This window comes from Nestor notabilis, unplaced genomic scaffold, assembly GCF_000696875.1.
Source record: "Nestor notabilis isolate BGI_N333 unplaced genomic scaffold, ASM69687v1 scaffold8649, whole genome shotgun sequence".
NCBI lineage: Eukaryota > Metazoa > Chordata > Aves > Psittaciformes > Psittacidae > Nestor > Nestor notabilis.
Window position 1 is genome coordinate 17,334 of NW_009944992.1, and position 16,498 is coordinate 33,831.

The following is a 16,498-nucleotide window of genomic DNA, read 5'->3' on the forward strand; positions in this document are numbered from 1 at the left end:
AAAACCCAAAACCCATTTGGAAAATTATAAGTGATAAGCTTATCATAGCTTACAAAATGAAACTTGCTGCACAGGTTTCACAGGTAATGCTGTTTCACATTAGTCTGGGTACAGGATTTTATAATGACAAGCCACTGTACTCTTAGTTTTTTCATAGAAATACTCTTTTAGCTACCCGATGTAAACAATAAGTGTATGACTGAAACAAAAACCCATTTGGAAAATTATAAGTGATAAGCTTATCATAGCTTACAAAATGAAACTTGCTGCACAGGTTTCACAGGTAATGCTGTTTCACATTAGTCTGGGTACAGGATTTTATAATGACAAGCCACTGTACTCTTAGTTTTTTCATAGAAATACTCTTTTAGCTACCCGATGTAAACAATAAGTGTATGACTGAAACATATTCATAGGTATAAATTTGGTACTTGTATAAGCATTTGTACATGTAGTTATCTTGTTTCAAAGATGTGATTGTCATAGTTCTGAATATATGTGTTTTTAGTCTCCCCTGCCTCATTCTGCTGGAGTAAGAGGTGAAACTAGCCACACTGGCTGTGATCCCTAGGTTTGGTGCAAGTGTGTTGGCAAATCTGCAGTCTTGAATGGCTGTGGCCATTCAGAAACATGAAGAAATGTCTGTCTTGATAATGTAATAGCATGAATGAGATCACCTATTGTCTGTTTGGTCTTCAATGCCCTCAAGACAAAGGAATGCTCTCCTTTCAGTCCTGAGCCCACGTTTTTGCCTTTTCCCCGTGTTTGGCTACCTTTTCCCCATTTCCCATGGGTCTTCTTTCCATAGGAACAGAGTAGTTTGCTTCATGATCCCTCGAGTCTGATGCTGTGAATTATTATTAAGGAACAGAATGAAGTTTAGAACTCTAAAGCTCTAAAAAGCTTAGAAAGTTTAGAAAGTTTAAAGCTCTAAAATGTCCTCATACTTGAGGGAGTTAACCACACAAGAACAACATGTAGCCACAGGTTTCGCATTTAGTTCATGTATTTAATTCAACATCTTAATAGCTGAAAATAAGTGCTCTTTCTTGATACTGTTGGAATATTTTCTATTAAGTCTGCTCAACTCTTTTTGCAGTGTGAATTTCCTCCCTATGTTAATCTTTAAATCAAACAATGTCAACATTTTTTTACAACAGCTCTAATGAGGCTGTTCTGGCATCATGTCCCGGCAGGAGAGCAGGTGATGTTTTTCCTTTTACTGTAGACAGCTGGAATTGAGAGCTGCTGTAAGTAGGACAGTGCAGGATAAACAGCAGGAGCTGAGAGCATTGATCACATGATTGTCTCTTTGGAATATTGGGTTGCTACAGAGACTACAAGCAGACAAATTTAGCACTTTACATCACAAAGCAGTTTTCTCTTATTTGGCTTAAGTTACAGTGGTAGTTGGTTCATTAGGAAAGATGAATTGATGAAAGATGAGCCCTTGATTTTTAGGTTTCAACAATAAATCTATGCTCTTTTTGTTCACTGAACAGTAAGATAACAGAAAAAACATACAAGTACTTCAGTCTGTGTTAAATGAAAATTTTGCAACACATTTAAATTTTGAACTTTCAAAAAAAAGCCCCTGGCTTAACAAGATGTTTGTAAATGTCTCAGAATGGAAAAGAGCAGTACATTGAAAGCTGTTACACTGTCTTTCAAACAGAGTCAAGTCTACCTAATTATCCATTTTCCAAATATGGTTTGGATTCTCATTCTGTATAGCATGTGTATATTTCATTGCGAAAGCTCAGGTTCAGATAATTGAGATTTGCATCCTCAATAAATAAAGGTTGCTAAAGTATAAGATGATGGTTTATTAGTCTCACTTAAGTTCTGAAATACAGGAACATGAGCAAACTATTTTTGTAGTATTGCTTATAATTGTTGTATCTGGAGGAATAAAGACTTTATGTGTATACATAAACTTCTAGTTGCATTCTGAAACAATCAGTTTTGCTTCTTTGTAAGATGCCATGCTGGAGTTCCAACCTTGTTTTTATTGGCATGAAGCTAAGCTCAGTAAGAATGAAGTTAATTTACAAATGTGGACATCTTTAAGGTAAATATGACTTCTTGTGGCATACAGGTCACTGGCTACATTAGTGTGTTTAACTTGGTTATGGAATAAATAAGTATTTTTAGCTCACAGGTCTAACTAAAAACATTCTCAGCTATGTGAAGACTATTTTGGAGAGCCTTTGGACAGAAGTCATTAATGATGTGCTTTGAACTGGAAGTTTTATCTCCTTTGCTATTAGCTGTATTTTTTGCTTTGTGTTATCATCAAAATCAGCTTTCTGCTATATTTACCTTCATGACCACAGGGAGTTACTTAGAGATGCTTAGAAAAATGCCTACTGGTCCATCTTTTTGTCAGTAGTTAGGGAAGCATCTGTGTTTTGAGATCTTATTACTTCATGTTAAGATATAGAATGTGTAACTTGCTAGAAAATGTAGATGTGCATTTGTTTAGATTTCTTTGTGCTTTCACATTAAGGATGTTAGTGCCACTGTGTCTGCTTGACGTGCAGATCTTGTCATGGGGGCTGATACAAACCCTGATGTTGTAGGGGAACTTGTAGCCAAGGGCAAGAAAGGCGCATTTGTGAATTGATTAATGATGATTCAAGCTCTTATCATAAAAAGTAGTAGTGCAGTGTAATGAGAGTGTGTGATAGCATGTTCTTCCTAGACAACTAGGAACTAATTTCTCCTATCCTCCATTTGCCTCAGCCCCCAGCGCTTAAAAATCAAAACACCCCTCTCCAAATAGCTAAAAGACAAACCTGAGAGAGCTCATGAAGTATCTAATAATTGAAACAACTTGTGTATTTGCCTTGTGGCTGGTGGGGGTTTTTTTTTTTTGTTTTTTTTTTTAAATTTAAGAATAAAAAATCCGTCTTTTTCTTTTTTTTCTGGGAATGATTGTTGGTGCTGTGTTAATATAAATCTGATTTAGTATTTTACTTCTTTCACATTTTGCTTATTACAGCAAATGCATACTTAATTTCTTGCTCCTTTCTAGTCTGAATTAAGATGTGGAGTTTTGTAATTCAGGATTATGACTGGTGAGTGGAAATTGAGGATGCCATGTTTAAAATAAGATGGGTTGTTGAAGCAGCATAAGTGTGATGGTGGCTGCATAGAAAGCTTGTTGTCATAAGTGTCATGAGCCCGTTGCAGTGTTATGGCTGTACCTGGAAGATTTATATAGTCACAAAGCACCACTCTGAACACACACTTACAAAGGAAAGGTGGTAGATGGGTTGTCTTGAGGGAGTTGCTTCCGCTCTTCTTCTGTTAGCTCAGAAAGCCTCAAGTGGCTTGGCAGCTTCACTCTTTATTCTCGGTGATGAAAAGCCCTAGAGGGCTGCCTGACAAAGAACAAAGCGTGTGGCATAACGTATTGTAGAACAGAGGACAGTGTAGTGCATGTTGAGCATGTGGTCAGGTATGTAATTCCTCGAGACTTACTCCTTGGCAGTTGTGTTTTGTTTCCTATCCTGTGCTGGTTGCTATAGTGTCTCAACCTGGTTAAAGAAAAAACAAAAAACTAATAACTGAATAAAAATGGTCTGAGGGCTTCATGGGGTGTGTGTGTCACCTTAAAACTTTTTTTCCACTTAAGTTTTTATTTCCAAAAGAACCTATTTAATTGTAGGACTGTGTTCTCCAGCCCAAGCATTTACTATAGAAGGCAACTGTTATGTTTTAAAAAGGAGCTTCTTTGATACTTGAAGTTCATTTAAGTAACACACAGAAATAGTCTGTAGTGAGGAATAACTATTTGGAGATGAGTCTGTTTGGGAAGCTGTGATGATCAGTTGGGAACTCAGGTCTATTGCTGCTGCTGCTAACTGTTGTCAGCCAGTTACGATAAATTGATTCGTGGTCAAAATGCCCCAAAGGGTTCTGGGTGCTGGCCCATAGGTACCAATTTTTGGCAAACATGTTATAACAGTCTGAAATAATGCTGCATATTAATTAGCAACTTAAAACTCCTATACAAGGTGTGTTCTACCCCGCTGAAGGTGAGGTTGTAGAATCCTGATCATGACAGCAATTACTTCTGGGCCAATAATTTTACTTTGCAATGTCTGTTTTCCTTAGGTAGGCAATGGCAGCAGGAAGTTTATGTTTTATAAAGATATAGTCAGAGTAAGCAGTGCCTTGACTTGGTTAGGTGCTCCTGGTTCAAGCCAGAAGTAATTTACAAAGACAGTCTAGGAAAATATGAAATAGTAATTATAAACAAAGAACAAAACAAAAAAAACCCGTGTTCTCTCCTTCAGTTGAAACATTTGGATGCTTTTTTGAATTTACTGTGAAATGTGCTATAGTTGTTTTAGTTGGAGACTCCTTTGTTGCTTCTGATATTGCAATCTCCTTGCCTTTAAGCTCTAGCGTGGGGCTGATTTGAAGTATGCAATCTAGTGAAGTGTGGATTAGCAAGGTTCTAATGCAGCTCATGTTTGTGAAGCACTTTGAAGATATAAAGCTCTACATAAGTACTAATGTGGAGGAAAAAAACCAGACCTAATTATCTTTTTATCAAGAAGGTATTTTCAGAGTCGCTAATGGAGATGTACAAATCTCATGTATATGTGAATTTTAGTGTGCTTTCCCCTCCTTCCTTCAGTCTCTCTTACAAAAGTAGAAGTAGAAATTGTATTGAAATGGTTCAAATTGGTTTCTATTTGTTTGTTGTTTTGTTTTGGTTTTTTTACCCCACATAGAATCATAATTCTTTCCCTCCAAAACTAAAACATCTTTTCTTTGTATGAGTAGAGCGAAGACGGAGTGTGAGGAAATAAATGTTATTTATACAAATGTATTTTAATGAGGCCTAGGTGAGGACTATTTTGCTTAAAATAGCATCACTTCCAAATAGTGTAGCCTTTTTTAATTTTTATTTAATTTTAGTTTTAAAGTTGCTTGCAATATTTTAATTAATTCTGACTGAATTCTGGTGTGTTCAGATGAAAATTCATAAAGAACAGTTCTGATGACACTTCATAACATTTGTATTCAGAGATCAGTTGGAAACTGGATTATTGATATTTAAGTTCTGTGATTAGAACTTTAATGAGATGAAGTTAATTAGAAATATTAATGGCGTAACTTCATATTCGGGTGAGAAAATGAGATTTTTGGGAAAATAGGATTTTTTTTATTATTATTTTTTTCAGAATTTTCTGTTACAACTCTGTCCTCTGCCCTTCTCTGCTGTGTGCACATGCAACACTACCTAATTGTAATTGTAAAAGTACCACAAAATAAACAGGCTGGGGGAGGATATCAGTACTACCCTTAAGACAAGCTATTATTTTCTTCTTTGCCGATTCTCTCTCCATGCAGGATGGAAGTTCTCACTGAGGATTGAGGTGTTTTTTAATACTTCAGTCTGACACGCTCTGCACAAATTACCTGGTGATCTTCTGAGCTACTTAAAATGTCTGCAAATAAAAGCATAGGGTGAACCCTGCATTAGCAGGCAGGAAACCACCAGCTTGCTGTCTGTTGTTGTGTCCTTGGCTGAATGGTGAAGGTAATTTGCCTGTTTACCCCAAAGTGATAAGTAGGTAATTTTTTTTGCCTGATTAGGATTTTTGGTTGTGAGGTGAATTATTGAGAATAGGAGAGGGGGATTTAAGGAAATAACATATATGTATATATGTATTATTTTTAGTAGGTTATGGTAAGGTTTGAGAAGGTTCCTCCTAAACTGAGGTTGAGGTGGCATTGTGTACTAGCAGTCAGTCTGTAGAAATATGAGGAATTGGAGAATGTACAAATGTATTATTATTAATAATAAAAATACAGAGTTTCTCACAAGGTCCATAAAATGGTGTGTGTAGGCGCATCCAGGAACTTCCAGCTCTGGTTCTTTGTTTTGCTTGCTCCTTTTCTCCAATCCCCTGCAAAGAAGCTTCATATGGTGTGTTTTTTGTGGTTTTGTTTTTGTTTTGGTTTTTTAGGATTCTTCATTGTTTTTCTTGTGATGATTTCCCTTGCATTGATATTTCCTAAAGTTTTGTAGCCTGGCAGAAATTAGGGTGTTAAATGTGGAGAAACGCGGCTAGCATGACTAGGTAGGAAAAAATTGAATGCTATGTTTGAGTCAAGTGTTAGTTTTGCCTTTCATGTTAACCTTCCGTTTAAAGATGACTCCTCTTTTCAGGAGATACTGTTTACACCGTGAGGGAATCTGTTTCCCCCAGCTTGTGCTGAAGGACAGCAAAGGTTTTTACTATGTATTTCTATGATGAGACAATATTATCCTTTGTGTAACATGACTTTGCTGCAACTCAGAAGGTACCGAGTCAAAACCCTAAGGTGATGTGCGTCATTTTGCTGTTGAACACTTAAATTCACAACCAGAATTAGTAAAAACTGTGTAACATTTGTATTTATCTAGAATGAATGGTGCCACGGTAGATCTGCTCTCCCTGCCCTGCCCGTAGCATGCTCGCAGCTCACATGCCAAGGCTGGCTGAATGGTGCCAGTGACAACCGCGGCTACTCTCTTACTTCATCATTTTGTTGGAAAACTCTCCTGCTGAGTAGGGCAAGAAGGGAGTTCTAATTTTGGGGGTTGTTTTTGTTTCTGTTTTTGATTTGGCTTTTGCATGATGACCTTGAATTTTCCTTGCTACTTGTTAGGACTAGTTTTGTGGCAGAATGGGTTGAAATGCTTCTGTTATCATGCTGATGTTTCTTTTTGTCTTGGTTTATCTGAATTCCATCAGATAATGCTACGATCGTCTACCCTTTATCTGTGCAATAACGCCGTGTTTACCAAAGACACAGCTTTACTGCATTTAAAGTGTATTTAAAGAATATGTGCTTTTATTTTTAAACTTTGCCTCACTTGTACTGAATTCCTAAATTGTTACTCGTCGCTCAGAACCAAGAACACCATCTCCACTCTTTCACCTTAAACCATCCAATATGCTATTTTAAAATAAAATTCGATTTGAAAATAAGTATTCGACTATTTGCATAAGGGTTGAATTTTAATCAGATTCCCATATAGGAATTTAGAGGTGTTTGCTAGCCACCTGACTTGGCTTGAACTTGAAAGCATCAACAAGGTGCTCAGCTCCATCATCACCCATTTTGGAAAGTAACTTGACTGGGATTCCTGATCAGTGTGTTATTTCATCTGCAGGGGGTATTCTGTCCAGAGTTTGCCGACTGAAGCAGTTGTGCTAAGTAGCTATTAATGGAGAGTGAGAATTTGCTCATCTGGATCCTGCCTTTTTTTCTATTCCTAAAGCACAATCAAAATGGAGCAGCAGAGCAGCCACCACCTCAGGCTTGAGGCACCCTGAAAACGGGCTTTGGTCAGGGCCAGCTGCTCAGAGCAGTTCCTCATCCTCATGCCTGCTTTAAGTTACTGTCATAAAAAACGTGCTGCACTTCCTGTTCCTCCTTGAACGGTTTGTGGGTTCTATCATCCTTGAAGTGTTTTAGGTCCCTAATTTTAAACCTGCTGGTAGGCAAGGCGGTGTGCTTGATGCTGTCGCCTTCTTGCTTCTCATTATGGTGACTACCCTCGTGGTTGCTCTTTGAGTTGTTGGGGCGAGACTCAGTGAACCAATTTATACACTGGTTTTTATAAACCTGTCTGTGCCAGTTCCATCGTTTTCTTTTTCCTTTACCCTCTGTCTCCAGGTGGAGGAAAGAAGCATCTTGGAAATGCCACTAAAGATGTATCTAGTAGCTGCATGTGTAGAGGTTGCACTTTAATAAGGCCGCTCAGGTGCTGGAGTTAGTCTGTTCTTTGTGCCCTGGAGCTCTGTTTGTCTCTCAGGAATGCAAAACTTTGCATTCTCCTGCTGTAGACCAAGCAATGCAAGCATTTCAGGAGGTCAGACAGCGTCGTGCACACAGTCCTGGGCCTTAGTTGCTGGGGTCTAATTTTATTTTTGGGGGAAATAGTAGTGTTGCATTCATAGTCTTTTTAGGCTACGGTCATTCATGGAGTGTCTTTTCCATTTGGTCTTGCAAAGAATGTGCCAGTTTTTACTATTTTGACTAACTGAATTTTGTCTGTGTCCTTTGACTTGTTTGTTGTTGTATTTTTTCTTTCCCTGAGACTGTGCAAGTGCTTGAAGCTTCCCTCCTTACAAAGAAGGATTTATTTTCTGTTCAGTAGTTTATGAAGTACTTTTAAAGTTCTCCTTTACTTTCCTTCTTCCATTACTGACATGGTGGACCTGATTTCAAATCCAATGTGAATAGTGTCTTCTTTCTTTTAAAGATCTGTTCTTTTCCTATGGGATTATATTAGTCTGGCAGACACTTGAGAGAACCTGTAGCTAATACAACTGAAAATGGGTGTGCCTGTCCAACTTCTTTAAAAAGAAGAAAAAAAAGTTTTTTCAGATGGAGCTGAGTATGAGGATGTACCACTTCTGGGGTGTCCTGGCAGGGATCTGCTCTTTTGCCTTCCTGCTGTATTCCTGGCCTTTAATTACATTTGGTAAAATATATTTCACGTAAACCACTGCATTGATTTGGATGCAACATAAAATACTTCAATAGTTGTACTTCACAGGGCTTTATCTACATATTTGTAACAAGTTAGACCTGCAAAAATTGGGAAGTTTCTGAAGCATGTTCTTGTGTACAGCACTGAAAATAGCATTCAATTCAGAGCTATATGAAGGAGATGTGTTTATTGCAGGGGTGTATTGCTGTACAGGACTGGTTTTGCTTTGTTTTTTCTCAAACCCTTTGGACCGAGAGAAGCTGTCAGTGAAGCATCAGATATTAAACATGGATGCTTGCCTTGATGACTTTAACAATGACTTGAGTTTTGGTTTTTCTTAAATTGATTTTATCTTCCCATGTGTGTAGATACGGGATTTCATTTTTAGTGACTTGATAGGCTTCAGGAGCATGGAGATAAGATTCAATTTTTAAAACCAAAACCAACACTTCTCAAAGCTGTTGCCATTCTTCTTGCTTTTAAATAAGTGAATTGTTGGCTAATACTAAATATATATCTTAAAATGTAAATTCTGCTTAGTTGGTCTGTGACAGGAAAACTGAGCTATGATCTCACTAAAATTAATAATGTTCAGAAATATTTTTATAGATTTTAAATAAATAGCTATAAAAGCATTAAGTTACAGGTTTTTTGTCTTGCAAAATATTATATTTTAAATTTCATCCAGACTTCAAAATATAAAGTGTCAGTCTAAAGAGATTGAAAACCTGGTGTCTGTTGTTTTCAAACTGGTTGATCTTTGGTTTTGCCTCTAATGCTGGAATACTTTGTAAATGCTCTAATATGTGTTAGCATATATATTTATCCCTTCTTGCTATTTAGATAGAATGGATTTTTGGTTGCTTCATTAACGAATATTTGGGAGAAAATGCCTTCAAACTAGTTGAGAAAGCCATCAACTTCTTTGAGATTCTATACTTAGGAATTTTTTCCCTCCCTTCCACCCCCTGCACTTCCCTGTTTCTCTTTCCCCAGCGAGCACTTGTCCTGCTCATTCACCTTCTTCTTACATGGAGATAGCAATGTTTGCACCAGTGTGGAGATCAGTCAGCATCAACCTGTGTACCTGCTCAGTGAAGAACACCTCACTCTTGCCCAGCAGTCGAACAGCCCTTTTCAAGGTAAGTTTTGCCAGTCAGTAGTGGATATTAAAATGAATCAGTGCTTCCAGTTGTACAGAATGAGGACTTCTGGCAAAGAGTGGAAGGGGGAGAAGAGGTGTTACCTGGTTTATATTGATCAAACATTCTCCCCAAATGTCCCCTGTCTTGACATAGTCAGAAGCCATTTGGTGTCTCTCAGCTCTTCTGCAGGTAGATGGTTTCCATATTCATCTCTTGGCATGTAGCCAAATTGTCTAGCTTAATTTTCAAATAATGTCCTATTGGTAATTTAAATATTTTGCTTTTTCATCATGCCCCCTACATATCTTCATCAACCCCTCTTTTAGAAATCCATTTGTGACTCAACATTCTTAACCTATTCACTCTTCCTACCCATTCTTACCTATTCACTCTTCCTACCCATTCTTATTTGGCTCTTCCTTTCCTATAAATTCCTTTGGATCCACCAGCAGATGCAGGCTATGTTCTCAAAGACAAAGGAGTGATGGGGCCTGAGTGTGGTTAGTGGGCTGTTTGATCATTCCCTGTCTTAGACGCACTTGTGTTGGAAATCACTTCTACTGCATGACCACACTCTGCCCTTGTTTATTAATGCTCAGTGTCCAAACTTGCTCTTTTTGAATGCAATTTAGTAGTAGCTGTGCTTTCCTAATACAGACAAGACTAAACATGAAATGGATTACTTCCCTGTGTATACATTTTTGTAACTGTACCAAGCAGGATGAAAGGATGAGGAAACAGCTTAACTCTGACAGAATTTGAAACAGTATTTCTTTATCCCACCTGTATGCTGGTACATACGTTAAACAACGTGTACCTATTACCAAAAACTTCTGCAGTGTAGTAAAATGGGAGTAGGGTGCATTTTTATCTTAACAATGGTAAGTTATTTGGTGTGTCTGTTGCAGTGAGGAAGAATGAATTTTGTTTGGACATACTCTCCAATGTATTTTTATTTATCTTTTTAGTTATTCTGAGTCCCTTTGGATTAAATGGCACGCTCACAGGGCAGTCATTCAAGCTTTCCGATTCATCAACAAAAAAGCTTATTGGTGAATGGAAACAATTCTATCCTGTCACATCCAACTTGAAGGAGGGATTTGAGGAAAAACAGGAAGACATGGATTGGGAGGATGATTCTTTAGCTGCTGTTGAAGTCCTTGTTGGTTAGTACAATGATTACCTTTTACTGAAATAAACTGGATGGTTTGATCTGCAATTCTGAATGCTTTTTTATTCTTTTTTGTAACTACTTGCAACTGCTGTTGGTCTTAAGTTTTTTCTGTTTAATGCTCAGGACTATATAAAACGAGTTGCTGGTTGAAGTGGGTTTTGCAGATCTGTTAGGAGGAGGTTTTTTTCTTTGTGCTCTGAGAAGCAAGATTGTTTTTAAAATAAATAAATAAAGTATAACCAAACCCCCCTAGGCTATCTCCATTGACATCAGAGGTGCATCACAAGCACCTGTTTCAGGTTCTGTGCAAATTTAAATGGAATAGGGATGTCTTCAAACCCACAATCCTGGAGAACTTGATGTACTCGGGCACTGCATTTATCTGCTGCGGTTCCTAAAAATCTAAGCCCCTGGGATGCAGTAGTTTGTTCCTCTCCTGTGGGCTATTGACCTTTGATTTGCCAGCTAATGTAATAATTTCTCTGTAATGTGTGTTAAAAGCTTGTATTGCAGTGATGGGTGGAGACCCTGATGATGGGGAGGGGAATCTTCTCAGCTTTACATGGTACCAAAAAGTATACTGTCAGTCATGTTTATAAAACAAAATGATAGAAGCAAGCAGTAGCATGTAGGTACCAGGGCTGCCTTTGCCTATATGTACAAAGCCCTTTTCATTCATTCACCCAGATCTTCTGTATAAACCAGAAGATTTTAGAGCAGGTGTTGTCACCCTCATCATAAAGTAATGATGAGGGTGACAACAGAGAATTTTGTCCAAGGATGATGCTTTAGTAGGTAGAAAGGGTAGGTAAACTTATGAGTGATGGGTAAAATGATCCAGTTGTTGATGATTTTGAATGTAAGGTTTTGGTAAACAGCTGTAAAATGGATTTGCTCTTTATTGCAGCTGGTGTGCGAATGGTATACCCAGCATGCTTCGTTCTAGTTCCCCAGACAGACATCCCTACCCCTAGTACCGTAGGGGCATCGCACTGTTCGACTACTTGCTTGGGTGTCCACCAAGTGCCTGCTTCCACAAGAGATCCTGCCATGTCTTCAGTAACTCTGACTCCACCGACATCCCCAGAGGAAGTTCAAACAGGTATAATAAAATCAGCTTGAGCATGTGGGGAATAATTTTGATGGCTTCTCCTTTAAACCTAGCAATGGTTGGAAAGGACTCAGATGTTCTATGTACAGCTGACATCATATTTCTTTAGTCATAAGTCTGTTGTAGTAAAACCAATTTTTAGTGTTTAGTTTTGTGCAAAATTAACTTAAACACTTTTGTAAGTTGCTGAAATCAGGACTGCTTTTGTACTGGATGTTGTCATCAGCCATTAGAGAGCAAAGTGGTGTTTTCAGCCTTCCTCCCAGTCCATGAAAGATTCTTTATAGTTAGGTTTCCAGTAAGGCTGTGAGCCCTCTGAGCTGTGTGAGAGTAGTGGTTATGGTAAACCTAAACTAAGTCAAAGTCAATCAAAGCGGGAAGGCTCACTGATAGTTTCACGTGGCTTTACATACAGTTCTTGTGCAGAAGAGGTGTTTCCCCCCTCCCAAAGTCTCCTGTTACCTTAGTTTGCCTTTTTATTTTTTTTATTTTTAATAATAGTATTACTAAATTTGCTAACAGCTTGCTTTGCTCAAGTTATTTTCTTCAGATCTGTAGTTTCTTGGAAGATAAATACCAGTTCTAAACATATATGATGGGGGGGGTGGTGTTAAATTGAGAGGGAAGCATGTTACAATAATCTGCTCCTATACCTAATTTATTTATTTATAATTTTCTCATTTGAGTTAAGAAGATACTTTTCTTCCTAAGATGTTCCTCTGGTGATCGAGTAGGAGTAATAGTGGTTGTGAGCATATCGCCACATTGCCTAAAACTGTTTCCTCTGGTGCTGCTTTTCAGTTGATGCTCAATCTGCCCAGAAGTGGGTGAAGTTCTCTTCAGTTTCTGATGGATTCATCTCTGACAGTACCAGCCATCATGGTGGCAAAATACCTAGAAAGCTGGCCAACCAAGTGGTGGACAGAGTTTGGCAAGAATGCAATATGAACAGAGCACAGAACAAGTACGTACTCATTTTGTGAACCTAAAAATACCTGTAGTATCCTGTGTATTTATTTGTTGCAGAAAGTAGTTCTGTTAAAGATGTGGTGACTGCTAGTAGAAGTTTCTTTACTTTTAGTAATAAAACATTTTGAAGAAGTTAATTTGTTCCTAAGTAGTAGTTTGTTTAGTTCTCAGTTTAATATGTTAGTAAAAGGCTATTTAGAATTTCTTTGCTGAATCTGGCGTCACAAAACCGCTCTTGAGGTATGGCAGAAGTTAAGGAAATAATGTATGTTGGTCCCGAATAATTCTCCGCATATTGGATCATAGGAGGAAGTATTCTGCTACATCAAATGGCTTGTGTGATGAAGAGACAGCTGAAAAGATAGCATGCTGGGATTTTGTTGAAGCCACGCAGAGGACAAATTGCAATTGTTCAAGGTACAGTACTTGGCAAACCCACAGTCCAACAATGTACATTGAGATTGAAGTGCTCAGGAGAGGGCTCGTGATGAGTCCTTTAGGAGTAATTAAGCAGTAGCTGCTTGTAGGGAAGTGGTAACAAAATTTGTATCTCGCCTCCTAAATGTCATTGTAGGTCTTGAAACTCTGCCCAATAAGATTATGCAGAGGTTTTATTCAAGTGAATCATCTGCGTTGACTTACTGGTAGTTCAGTGACTTATTCCTGAGTCTAGGGCTGGAATTCCTTAGGCCTGTAGAAACTATCTCTGGGCAACTTTCTTGGGCTGCAATGGAAAGGGAATGCCTATTTATTTAGGAATTAAGAACTTTTTCTACAGGGCTGTGACATCAGCCTTGAAGGGAGAAAGCTATTAATCAAGAGCAGGATGATTGTAGCATTGTGTCTAGAAGAATATGAGAAAGAAACCCAAACTTGCTTTACTTTTTGGGAAATTTCCATGGGTGCTTGTATGTAAAACTGCTTTTCTGTGGGGTGGTTGCCAGTATATGTTTTTCGTATTAGGTGGAGGTGGGGAGAAAGAATCAAAGCACAGGGGGAAAGTCTGAATTCAACTTCCAGGTTTTGTTATGACTTTTGTTTTGAAACTGTGCAATGGCACAGGGGTTTAAAATAAATGGAAACATTAATTTCAGTGAACTCTCAATTTCCGTACCTAGGGCAGAATGCTAACCTTTAGGTGACTGAAGTGTTGCAAAGGTTTAAACACTTTCTCTGACTTGTTACACTGGTTACTTTGCAATGAATATCGGCATCTTAAAAATTAATGTCTGGAGGATGTAACATCTTGAAAAAAGTACATTTTATTTTTTTTCTCCTTTATTGAAATGGTTGGTTGAAGTTCTGTGGAAATACTTATGTCCTGAGAAGAGCTGGTAGATGGAGGAGGATTAAATATTCTGTTAAAGGAAAATTTAGATATGATACCACTTGTTAAGAGAAAACAATCAGTCAACTGTGTGAGGTGTGTATTAGAAATCTGCAGTTGCCTAAAGAGAAATTGCAAAGACTAAACCCTCTTATTTTTCTCTGTATTTTGAATTCTAAGCAGTGAAAAACGTGTATGTGTATGAGAGTTAAAGGTAAAAATAGATTTTGTTCCTGCTTAATCCTGTTTTTTTTAATTAAAAAGCTGCATGTTTCTTAACTTTGCTAATGGAAGAGTGACAAAGAGTAGCCAGGTGCTAAGGATGTACATGCAGATCGTTAAGTGCAGTAGCTTAATCATGAACATTTCATTCTAGACTTCGGTATTTCATGTCTCTCATTGTCTCAGATGGTCTAGAAAGTTTACATCTTGAACTTCAAGACAAAATGTTTAAGTTCAAGTGCATTTATACTTAGGAACATAGGAAAATCTGTCCTATTAACTATTTTCCTATGTCCTACTAACACAGGAAAACACATGTTAACCGGTTGACACGCTGAGTTTTTCTTCTTTCCACACTTGCTAGATTTGTCAATAAATAGCTTCAAAAGCTTTGAAATAGCTTTTGTAAGACTGAGCTTCTCTTCTAGATTCTTGATGTTAATTCTCCTTAACCCATAGACTTGGACAGCACCATTGGTTAGTACTGATGCCTGAATTCAGGAAGGTCATTCACCAATTCATATGTTATTCTACTGATTCATCAGTGTTAGCAGAAGTTAAAAGCGACACCATGTTCATGTGACTATTTCTGTTAAAATACTATCTGTAGTTATGAGGATTATGTGTGTGTTTGGCTCATAGGACAGCTTTTTTTAAATGGTGTCCTAAAATCTTGCAGTGCTAATCAGGTCATTCAAGTTAAGTTATGGTCAGAAAGAAGCAGCTTCACTTCAGAATGGTATCAGTTTCAGGCTTCTATAATCAGCTGTTTAATGGCTTAGAAGCGGGTTCTTATCTGGTGAAAAAGAACATGATAGACATATTTGAAAGATTAATGTGAAGTATTTTCTCCTGTATTAATTCTGCAGGCACAAAAATCTCAAACCAAGAAATTCAGGTCAACAGGGGCAGGCACCACCTGTGGGCCAACAACAGCAAGCAGCTCCAAAGCACAAGACAAATGAGAAGCAAGACAAAGGGGATAAGCCACAGAAACGCCCTTTGACTCCTTTTCATCATCGTGTATCTATCAGTGACGATGTTGCCATGGAGGCAGATTCAGCGAGTCAGAGGCTTGTGATGACTGCACCAGACAGTCAAGTGAGATTTTCAAATATCCGAACTAATGATGTAGCAAAGACTCCTCAGATGCATAATGCTGAAATGGCAAATTCACCTCAGCCACCACCACTTAGTCCTCACCCGTGTGATGTAGTTGATGAAGGGGTAGCTAAAGCTCCTTCTACGCCTCAGAGTCAACATTTCTACCAGATGCCAACACCAGACCCCTTGGTTCCCACAAAAACAATGGAAGACAGACTCGATGGCTTGTCTCAGCCTTTTCCAGCTCAATTTCCTGAAGTTATAGAGCCTACAATGTATGTTGGTACTGCAGTGAATTTGGAGGAAGATGAAGCTGATACTACTTGGAAGTATTATAGAGTTCCAAAGAAAAAGGATGGGGAATTCTTACCACCTCAGCTTCCAAATGATAAGTTGAGAGATGATCCAGTAATACCTGCTGGACAGGAAAACCTAACATCAGTTACAGAGTAAGTAGTGCTTAATACCAGAGCAATAACATAAGAAAGTGAGGGAACTGAGTGGCCAAAGGCAGTAGTTTCTCAATATAAGGAAGCTTGTCACTGAAACAGAACGTTGTTCTCGTGAGCTAGAGCAGTAGCACAGAGTGTGAGCATAACTGTCTGTGTTGTCTGCATGCAAGGAGTTAATACTTGTGAAATGTGAGCACAAAGCACAATCAAGTGTGTAGTAAGACTTTGCAGCTTTTTCTCATTAGAACTCTGATTTAGCAGATGGCAATGAAGTTTATTTTTCTACTGTAAAATAAATCTGTAGCCAAATTATGCCTGTTTGGGACTTAAACTTATAGTGTCTGTTTCCACTCCCCCCCAGTAATTTTCTCATTATGATACCTGCTTTCTTCATTACTTGACGAAAGCATGGATGGTCTCAGCTGCAGACTTACTCTGTTTAAAACAAAGTTTCTTGTACCTCAGTTCCACTCTTTGTTCGGAAG

General features: G+C 38.1%; 1 protein-coding gene across 1 annotated transcript in view; it reads left to right on the forward strand.

The window, feature by feature from the left end:
* The window catches only part of MED13 (mediator complex subunit 13), a 52,768-nt gene that overhangs the window by 16,051 nt on the left and 20,219 nt on the right, over positions 1-16,498 (forward strand). Inside the window, exons 4-9 of the mRNA XM_010022675.1 lie at positions 9,506-9,651; positions 10,623-10,820; positions 11,736-11,930; positions 12,741-12,903; positions 13,215-13,325; positions 15,327-16,010. Coding sequence (XP_010020977.1) covers positions 9,506-9,651; positions 10,623-10,820; positions 11,736-11,930; positions 12,741-12,903; positions 13,215-13,325; positions 15,327-16,010 — 1,497 coding nt within the window. The remainder of the gene's footprint in view (positions 1-9,505; positions 9,652-10,622; positions 10,821-11,735; positions 11,931-12,740; positions 12,904-13,214; positions 13,326-15,326; positions 16,011-16,498) is intronic.